The following is a 10,669-nucleotide window of genomic DNA, read 5'->3' on the forward strand; positions in this document are numbered from 1 at the left end:
AGGCTGGCTGGGGGGCAGAGAGAGAGGTGGCTGCACCATGCAGCATTGGAGCTAAGTTGTGGCTGGTGCTGGTCTCCCAGGGACTGATAAAAATGATGGGAAAAAAAAAATAAAATCAAGAGCAAGCAAAGTTTTTGTAGCTGGATGGTGAATGACTGCCACCCCCAGCCTGCTACCAGCTGAGATAGTTTTTCCATTATCTCCGTATCTCAGGTTTCGTTATGGTGGGTGGGATTCACAGGGAGATGCTGAGGGCATGAGAACCCCCAGGTCGCTGGTGGGAGAGCCATCGGTGCCCGTTGTTAGCCCATCCTCAAGGCGCTGCTGCAGAGCTGCTGTGGATGAGGCCCTGCGGGCCATGAGGCACTCGGGGATGAGCTGGTGTTGGGGTGGAACATGGCTGCTCATCATCGCTGCAGGGAAACGTGGGTGAGCGGAGGCAGGAGCTGTGCTCCAGGGAGGTGGGGGCAGAGCAGGGCAGCAGCACCCAGCCGTGTTCCTCACACCTGCAGCTGCCCTTCCTCCTGCCCCAGGCTCATGCCTGGCTCACAGCACAGGGAGGCAACGGCTGCAGGCTGAGCAGGCACAGCTTCCCTGGGGTCACCTACCTGCTCTGGTTTATCACCCCATCTCCAGCCTGGGCGTGTGGTGACAGTGGCTGGCTGTGGCCCGGAGCATCCTGCTCTGGCTGGCCCTGCTCCAAGCAGGGCTTGGCCTGGGTAAGCTCAGAGATCCCCACCAGCTTCAGCCGGTCTGGAGTTCTCCAAAAATTCATCAATTTTAAGGAAATGCAGCTTCTCTCAAGAGCAAATCTCCTTGCAGACCTCCTGTTCCTGAGAATTACTGCAGCCTGGGGGACAGAGTAAATCATAGAATCATAGAATGGTTTGGGTTGGAAGGGACCTTAAAGAATACGATGTATTGGCCTGTCCATGAATGGCCACAGCTCGAGGTCCTTTGGCCCGGCCAGACCCTGTGTGCCGAGTGTGACACAGCAGCAGTAAATCACAGCCCTCTCTCTGCAGGTGTGCACAAACACAGTTGATTTGGAGATGTTTTATCCCAACTCTATTAAATAACACAACAGGCCTCTTGCAGCCTCCCACCTTGTCTTCACTGACTCTCCACTCCCCTGTCTTTCAGCCCAGGATTTGCCATCGATTCACACAGAGCTGGTGTCTCAGCATCTTCTGCAGCCGCCTGCGTGCTGCGTGTGAGCTTGCTGCAAGCTGGTCTCCCTTGGGTTTCACCTCCAGAGAGCTGCAGCACCCAGAGCCAGTACCAGCGAGGTGTAGGGTGTGAATTTACAGTGGTGTGGCTAGGCGAGGGGGAGAGCACTTAATATTCAGCTCACAGAGGTATGAGATATTGTTGGAGTTCAGTATCACCAGCCCTGGAGAAGCGAGCTCCGGTTTGGGTAACTGGGTCTGTCACCTCTCGCCCATCAGAGGCTGTCAGTGAGAGGAGGCTGAAGAAGGGTTGCAGGAAAGTCATTTGCTTTTGTGGGGACAGATGAGGCATCAGATGCAGAGTTGAGTATTTTTTCCAGGAAACCTCATCCTTCCTGAATCTGTTCCCTGCTAAAACTCTTAAAAAGCCAATTCACAAACAGTTTCTACCTAAGAAATAATCACTTCTATAAAGATTTGAGCTTCTAATTTCCCACAATGATAATCCTTCACAAAAATGAAATAAGGATTTCTACAGAGTTTGTGGAGGCTCTTGGCACAATAACATCCAGCAATAAACTGCCCCATTAATGAAACAAAACTTCTGTTGGTGCTTGCCCAGAAAACTTTGCGCGAATCCTTGCCTTGCAGGTTACCGAAATTAGAGCTGATTTTGTAGCATAAAAGGACACCAAGTGCTTATTAAACCTGCTTCTGACTGAAGCTTAGGGTAACGTTTTCAGAGACTCTTTCCATCTATATTTAAAAGCACTAAAGTGCCAACGCTAAGCCGATGTTCCTGGTTTTTGGTTAATTACAGGTACTTTCCTGCCCTTTCCCCAGCAAAACTCAACCTATAACTGATTCTTGCCAAGCACAAGTTAAAAACATACATTTCTGTGGCCTCCCCAGAGGCTTAGCACACCTCCAGGAAGATTAACATGGATGAACAAAGAGTGTCTCTGCCTACGCTGTTGCCTCAGAGAAAGCTGGTTGGGCCTGGTCATGGACAGTGGGACAACGGTCATCACTGCAGGTTACAAATACCGGTGGCTTAAATAGCGTTGGCTGCTGAAGTATCAGCTGAAGAAGGCACAATATGAGGTACCACTGAGAGAGAGGAGAGTCCTATTAAACCAAACTCAGCTCTTCCCAAAAGCCACCAAAAACTCAGGTGAAAGAAAGCACCTGAGCAGAGAGGGAGACCAGCACTGAGACAAGGAGGAAGCATGATTCTCTTCTAATAAGTAGTAATAATAATAGTAATGTAATAGTAGTAACGTAATAATAGTAATGTAAATACTTTACTTCTCTAATGGCTAAAAAAGAGACCGCTGCCTCACTTATCAGCCCTGCCAGCAGATACCATTACAGAGATAGTTCTCTTTCTTCTGATTGCTTTGCAATTACAGGTAAAAATTGAAAGATAATTGGATTTTACACACACTCATCCCAGGGCTTTGGAACGTGATTATGGACGGTGATGGACATATCCCACGTGGGGAGTTACTGCATCAGGGACATGTGTGCAGCTCTTACGTGCGGCCAGTCACAATATGCATGTCTGGCACTGAGCTGCGTCATTTCCGTCCTCACTGGGAAATGGTGCAGGCTAGGCTGAAACCTGCCTGCAACCAGACAGGCTTTGAGAGCTTCTGTGTTAGTGCCTGAGATGAAAATAAGCTGTACCCACTGAAAGGCTCTGAACTATGAGAGAGCTGAGATAACTTAATAAAGATGTATTGCTTCATTTTAAACCCCTACACACACATGTCCATATAGTGCAACCAGCTCTCTTTTCCCGGTTCTGACCTGCACTCTTTGTTCAGTAGGTTCACAGGAACAAACTGGGAATCTGCCCTGCTGTTGTGGTTTAACCCCAGCCAGCAGCTAAGTTCCACACGGCTGCTTGCTCACTTCGCCCATGGTGGGTTGGGGGAAAGAATTTGAAGAGTAAAAGGGAGAAAACTCATGAAAACTACTATCATTGGGATAAAGACAGTTTAACAGGTAAAGCAGAAGCCACGCACAAGCCAAGCAAAGCAAAACAAGGAATTCATTCACCACTTCCCATCAGCTGGCAGGTGTTCAGCCATCCCCAGGAGATCAGAGCTCCACCACACCTAATGGTTCTCTGGGAAGATGAACACCATCACTCCAAACATTCCATCCTTCCTTTCCTCCCCCCAGCTTTATATGCTGAGCACGATGCCATATGGTGTGGAATGTCCCTGTGGTCAGTTGGGGTCAGCTGTCCCAGCTGTGTCCCCTCCCAACTCCTTGTGCACCCCCAGTCTACTCAGTGGTGGTGTGAGGAGCAGAAGAGGCCTTGACTCTGTGCAAGCACTGCTCAGCTGTAACTAAAACATCCCTGTCTTGTCAACAGTTTCCAGCGCAAATCCAAAACACAACCCCATACCAGCTACTCTGAAGAAAATTAACTCTATCCTGGCTAAATCCAGCACTCACATTCCTACAGTAGCTCTGTGGAGTGTCTGCCTGAACTTGCTTCACTGTAAAAAAACCCCAAAGTTTAAAAGTCCCAGCACCAGTGCCACTCTCGTAGAAATCAGGAGTACAACTTCCACTGCAAGTTCATGGCAGTTTACCTTGGGTTGGGTCACTTCAGCACCTCTCTAAGCACAGCCACCAGGAAGCTCTCTGGCTGTGTGGCAATTTTTCATCTGCCAGTCTAATAAAAAACCCCACAAATGTAAAGTACAGAGCGCCAGAGCTTGCGGCTGTGACGTGCCATTCACTGTCCCCCGCTGCAGCAGACTGCAGGAGGCTGGCAGACCACGCAGGTTCGGGCTCCAGCAGCGTCAGCCGTGGGCAGGGCTGAGAAGCTGGACATGTCACTGGAAAGGCTGACAGGTACGTGCTGGGTACGGGGGCTTGCTGGGAAAACACACGCTTTGGAGATATCCTGAGGCAGGACCCCACGGGCTGCTGCTGGGGTCGTACGGTCTGAACGGGCTTCATGATGCCAAGTGCACAACTCTGCCTGACAAACCAGAGTAGTGGCTGCGCTTCAGCAAATGGTAGCTGTTACCCAAATAAATTACAGCTCCTGGGAAGAAGAGGAACATTGCAGTTTCAGATTAAAAAAAAAAAAATTACTAGACAGCCAGTTTTGACAATAAATTGAGGCAACCTAAAAAAGAAAATCTGCTTATGTCAAGCCTTAGGAAGTGGGCAGTGAATTGCTTAAATGATAGTTCCACATTTCAGAAGTCTGGCTGTGCAAACCACTTCCCCTCTATGCAAGTCATATGTAGAAAAGACAAGTTTTTCTTCCATTTCCTTCCAAGTACAGAAAAGTTATCTGAAATTTCTGAGATTATATTTTTTTTTAAATGGCATAGCCATAAACCTACAAACTTTTGAGCAATGTAGACCTTCTTTTAAGAATGGCTCTTACCTTCAAAAATATATAGCCAGTAGTTCGATGATGAGAATGGTGATGGGTCTCATCAAGGCTGGGTGACACACATCCTTTCATCCACAAAACCTTTTATTACAAAAAGTAGAAATAAAAGAAACCAGCCTGGTGAGAATAAGGGCAGTGAATCTTCTAACAGCCGTCTCCAAGGCAGGGAGCGCACCGTATTAACCTGGTAAAAGCAGATTTCCTACACTGTTTAAGGAATGGTCTCCAGCTTAGCTTTTGCTCAAGCCCAGTTCATAATGAACAGGATCGTGCACGCAGCCAGTGCACACACACACACACTTTATATATATATAGATAGAGATAGATAGATATACACAGACACACATATATAAAATATGTATATATATATATATAAAAAGTAAAGGTGTATGGATATATAAGTACAATATATGTCAGTAGCAGAGTGAGTCTCCTTGCCCCCTTTACTAGGAACTTTTTTAGAAGGAAAGAATATAACCTAGAAACAACATTATCAGAAACTTTTATTTGTTGTGATTTGTAGCTTCACACAAATACTGAAATGAAGAGGAATGCATTTCAGCTTTCCAATCTGCAGGCAAAATACAGAAACACAGAAAAGATTTGTCAGTATTAACAACCTGAGAATGAATCAATAGATCTGCTATGGAAGGAAGATTAAGTATTTGGGGTTTATTTTTTTGTAAAAACTAATAATGTATTTCTTTTAAAATTACATTTTATTGTATATGTATGTGCAGATGAGTATTTTCTGTTGCTTCCCATTTTGCATTTAATACAAACATATGGCAAAGGCTTGTTTGCCTGCTAAAATGGGTAAGAATCAGACAATAGTTCTGAACTAAGAGCAACATCAAATATGTTTTGCAGTGAAACAGAATCTTTCCACTACCTGCAAGAGACACAAAGTCCTTCCCAAACAACAGAATCCTATGGCTGTATGTTGGGGAAGCCAATCTAATTCCTAAGGTTTATATTTACTAGGCTGTTGTAAAATCCTACTTTAACAGTTGGAGATCTATAGAAATCCATAGTTAGAGATAGCAGTAGGTAGATAGAGATCCATAGTTAATAATAATTTAAAGCAAACAAACTGCAAAAAATATTTTGTCTAACCAGGCTAGAAAAATCAAAACATGCCAATCAAATGAAACACACTGCAAACAGGACAAAACTTCTCTGTTCCTTACGTTCCGTTCTAGCTGGTCACTGCTTCTCTCTCTCTTTCATTGTATCAATGTAGCTCAGCACCTCTAGAGTACTTCTGCCAGCCAAACTCAGATACTCGGCTTCAAAGGGAAACGCTGCGGTTCCCGCAGGGCTGCCCGTGCCCGCAGGCTGCACTTTGGGCCCTGCAGCGGTGCCGGCGGTGCTGGGAGACGGGACCTGCCCTGGGCTGTGGGCAGAGGGGAGGGAGCTCCCACAGCTGCACACCCGCATGGTGCTACACTGGGTGGCAGCATCCACTTTCCTTACTTCTGTAATGGAGCGCTCAGTCTGCGCCCAAACGTCACACCTGGTACTGAGAGCTGTGTGCTCTCTTTTAAGGCCTTGGTGTAACGAGCCACCCTCAGATGGGGCAGCGTGAGTTTTATTTTCCTCCTCTGTGGCACATAAAATAGAGTCTTGCTCCTGAAGATTAATTGCTTCTTCTCTAGTCAAGCTACTGCTGGGCTGGAGAGGCACAGTTCTGGTGTGAGAGGTCCTGGGGGGCTCTGTGCTTGCTGAGGCTGAGAATAGGTTGGCATCATCTATCTTCAAGGACTGGTCATCCGGATATTCCCCCTTTTTGGCTGTGTCTTCCTCTTCGGACTGTTTGAACAGAATTGCGTGAATGCAACTGTTTACATAGTTCAATAACTAAGGACTATGCTGATGACTAACTAAGAACTTAGTTAATGAAATAAACAGGAAGGCCAGAACTGTCTGGTTTTGGTTGTTCGGGATTTTCTTCATTCTTTCTCCAAGGGTGTACCCCTGGCCTTATTGAGGAGAAGGTGGGTAAGGTGGACCTTCACTCTCACACAGAATTTATATTCTTACATTGTGGCATTTTTGTGTTCAAGAATGGCTGAAAACACAGTGTGTCAAATCCTCCTGCGTTACTGGCATGTAATGTAAGGCAGCTGTACATCAAGGAAGAGTGCAGAAGCTAGCTTAGCCTCCTGTGGAAGTCACGTTACTGTAACTCCACAAGGCCTGGTATTATCAAGAGACCAGACAATATGTCTGTTGAAACACAGGAAAATTCACAGCTAATCATTTCTTGTTTTCCTCACACATGAAGTTGCCTTGTACGAAACAAAACCATAAATGACTTCAGCTACATCCACCCTTAGATGCACTCAGGCATGCAGATATCAATCACACAAACCCCTGCAACCCAGAAAGGGGCACCACTCACCGTGTCAGGACTAGAGCTCAGGCAGCTTTCTGTCTGCCTTTGAGAGTAACTGTGAGACTGGCTGCCGAGTGATGACTCCACATCTGAAAAACGAGATGAAAAGGAAAGAAAGGGCTACCCACCAAAAATTCCCTAAGCATCCAGCTCTCAAGTACAGCACGTAGAATTAAACATTGCTACTTCTGATGCAGTTTTAAGACACTCTTTAAAGACTAAAGTATTAGCAAGATCACTAGTTAGTTCTTGGCAGTGGCCAATTCTCCTCTCAGGACAACACATCTTAATAGAAAGTGACCCAAAGCTTCAGCTATGCTGTTAATCAGCAGCCTGCACCAGCAGGAGAACAGTGCTCCTCAAAAGGAGGAAGGACTCTGCAGAGCAAGGGCAGGGAGAGAATGCAGCAAACTCCCTGCATGCATTGGCTGCCATGCAAGTTACAGGGCTTATGGCCATGTTGCTCTCCTGGAGGCCCTTGGGAGATTTTCTGCTCTGAAACACAGCAAGGACATGGGATCTCCCTGCTGACTCTCCTCACTCTGTCCATATATGGAATGACAGCATATGGTCTGATGGAATAGAATAAAGACTAGTAAAGACTGGACCACTAAAATGGCACGTGTCATACATCTAATGAAGATATTAATTAATACAGAAAACATGTCAGAGATTTTTTCAAATCAGCAGAGGTCTGCAGGAATAGAAAGAAAGAAAATTACTGGCATTTACTTGGCACATTTTACTACATGGTGATGTCAGTAAACTTGATTTGTGGTGTTCAGATAAATACTCTTGACCTCCCTCGTGGATTGATTTGGGTTTTTTTAGTAGTTATCCCTTCTTTCAGAGATGGCTCTTCAGTTTGGGGACAACTTTGGAGGAAATGGGACAATGAAAAATATTTGTGTAATACTCACCAGAGAGGAGTTAACCTGAATTTATCTCTTCAAGGAAAGCAAATACAGATCATTCTTAGTTACCTGGTAATGCTAATCTTCTTCACACAGTGCTGCGTGAATCAAAAATACAAGCGCTCATCCAATGTAACATCCTAAAAAGATCACAGCACCTCTCCCTGGCTTTAAAAGTGACTGTTTCAGTTTCACATGTAGAGAAAAACATGATTTTTAAATTAATAATGTATAAATTATACTAACCCTTCTCCATCTTGTTAAGATTTGAACTCATTCCCAGCTTGCACTTTTTCTCTTGTGCTGTTGTGAACTTTTAAAAATAATTAAGTGTTAATAGTGAGGGCTCAGCTAGATCAGCACCTCCGGTTACGTGAGGAACATTCAGTTTCTGTGTTACATAAAGGAGTCACTGCACTGTACCACAAATTATTTTAAGATGTAGAAAACCCCTGGGCAATACGGTATGTACCTGAGTGACTTCTATAGGCAAAATATGTAAAAGATCCTTTATATGTTTACTGGCATTAAGCTCCTTTATAATACTGAAGTGTCCTGCATATTGTGGCTGGGCAGTGGCTGCAGAATCTGATCCTAAGGGTTAAGGGTAACTTACACAACGCATTTCAGGCCTCAGCTTAGATGTGAATCAAACCATGTATAGTACGGACCTGAAAGGACTACCTGAACCACTTAAGAAGCTGTTCTTTCTGGATTCCTTGTGTAAACCATGACAGAAAACAAGCTTCCACAGAAGATAATTCAGTGATGCTAAATTAAGTTTCTAACTGTTGTGGACATTCCTTCTCCATCTAATACGAATGTTGCAAACAATAGATGTGACAAAAAAATTATGTCTCTTTAAAAAGCTACCTCTTCAAATCCAAAGAGCAGGTTCTGTCTCCAGGCTGATTCTTTCACAAACTCATCATCACTGAGAGATGCAAACACAGAGTTCTCTGGTAAGTGATTTCCTCTCCTGTACTTTTATTTTCTTTCTGAATTAAAGCCATTACTGGTGACTTTTTTCTCTTAAATTTTTATTTTGTCTTCAGTAACCATGAAATGTTTACTACTATTGAGATCATTGAACTTATTTCTAAGCCTGAGATTTAACACCAAGAATCTTTGTAAAATTCAAGGTGTTATGGATCATAACCTTTGATACAACCATCTTTTGTAAAACATGGGGCACTCACATATACTAACTTTACCCCATGGAAGACACTAACTTCCTAGTCAGTGGAAGGAGACAGGGTCTTTTAGAGGGTAAGTCAGAACAACAGCTTAACTTCAGGGGCTCAAAACTGCCCCATGAAGCAGCCCTTCTCTATATTTATTATAGGCAGATGAACAATGTTACGTAGGGCTTACATGTGCATAAGTTTATTCACACTATTCACTACTATTTTCACTAGAAAAACTTGGGTCCTCAGTAATACTGTTTAGAATTTTGCCTTCATGTCCTCTTAGCAGGATTTCTCCAATTCAGCAAGGTCTTTACAGTTATCATGAGTTAATAGAGTGATAATTTCTACGGCACTCACCTGTTTTTTCTTGAAAAGTTCTGTACATTCTCCTTTAAATTAATCTGCTGATCATGGTGATAAGCAAATGTCTCTAAAATAAAAAAGTAAATCTTGATTTTAAAATGCAACAGCATAAATGCAATTTGAAAATAAATGTTTCTGTCAACTTTTAAAAAGAATTCAAATAATTGGATTTAAAATTAAATTACTGCATTCTGAAGATCTATGACATTTTCGGTAAGGGAAGACACATCTCTGGTTATGAAAACATACCTCTTTAAAAGGAGAATAAAAGTCAGAATATATGTCCTTAAAATATTGATACTCACCACTATTTTCAAGGTTTGCAGGTTTTTCTTTGTTTTCAGAAGGTATGAAGTAGTGCTGTCCCTCATGACAGTCCTGCACGTGGGTTTTATGAAGTCCACTGGTTTTCTTGTAGTCTGCACTTGAGGCATTGTTACTTTTAAATAGAAGCTGTTCCGGAGCTGTGAAAATGCCTTCAAGGTGTCTGTCTGTAGAACCTTTTTCTGCATAGATTGCAGGATGAGCCTCTCTAGTATCATAAGGATAATTTCTGTTGGTAATTTGATTTCTATCATCAGGATCAATGAAAAAAATGGCAGTATGGCTTTGGTTAACAAAAGGATTAAAATGCTTTGTGAAAAGACCATTATGGATTGGTTGGCTCGCATCTTCAAACAGTGCCAGGAAGGAACAATCACTTCCATCTTGGGGAGCTTTCAGTTCTGCAGTTTCTTTCACAACATCAAACAATGGTTCTTTTATTCCTTCAGTGTTTTCTGATTCATTATTGGTCATTATCACTGGATTTTTCCTGGCAGAATTCATATAGTACAGCCTGGGCACAGGGGGTGGAGAGCGGAGTAGAAAGGAAAAATCAGTTTGCTCAGTACATAAATAAGCAAAATACTAACTGCTAACACAACCAATTGTGACAACTTGATGATAAAATTCTCAAAGACTTTACTGCTCATAACACTTGCTTTTGTCCAAATGTATATTATTCCAACTGGAAGTGTCCTGTATCTTATTTCTACTTTATAGTAAGGCTGATTTAAAAGGGGTTCTGTTTCATGACGTCTCCAGACACACCAAGACATGGAGCACATCCTCCAGAGTAAGGAACTGTGATTTATAAAATCAGCCACAGTATGTCACTGCTGCTCCACCAGCTGACCAAAAGCAGCTACTTTGGGGGGGGGGGA

The 10,669-nt window shown here is 43.6% G+C and overlaps 1 protein-coding gene across 1 annotated transcript in view; it reads right to left on the reverse strand.

Moving 5' to 3' along the window:
• Positions 1-5,805: 5,805 nt before the first annotated feature.
• REDIC1 (regulator of DNA class I crossover intermediates 1) overlaps positions 5,806-10,669 on the reverse strand; it is a 14,439-nt gene continuing 9,575 nt past the window's right edge. Inside the window, exons 6-11 of the mRNA XM_029084303.1 lie at positions 9,770-10,323; positions 9,459-9,531; positions 8,785-8,845; positions 8,158-8,224; positions 7,004-7,086; positions 5,806-6,411 (exon numbers count right to left, since the gene is read on the reverse strand). Coding sequence (XP_028940136.1) covers positions 5,806-6,411; positions 7,004-7,086; positions 8,158-8,224; positions 8,785-8,845; positions 9,459-9,531; positions 9,770-10,323 — 1,444 coding nt within the window. The remainder of the gene's footprint in view (positions 6,412-7,003; positions 7,087-8,157; positions 8,225-8,784; positions 8,846-9,458; positions 9,532-9,769; positions 10,324-10,669) is intronic.

This window comes from Antrostomus carolinensis, unplaced genomic scaffold (assembly GCF_000700745.2).
Source record: "Antrostomus carolinensis isolate BGI_N321 unplaced genomic scaffold, ASM70074v2 scaffold31953, whole genome shotgun sequence".
In the NCBI taxonomy this organism is placed as follows: Eukaryota; Metazoa; Chordata; class Aves; order Caprimulgiformes; family Caprimulgidae; genus Antrostomus; species Antrostomus carolinensis.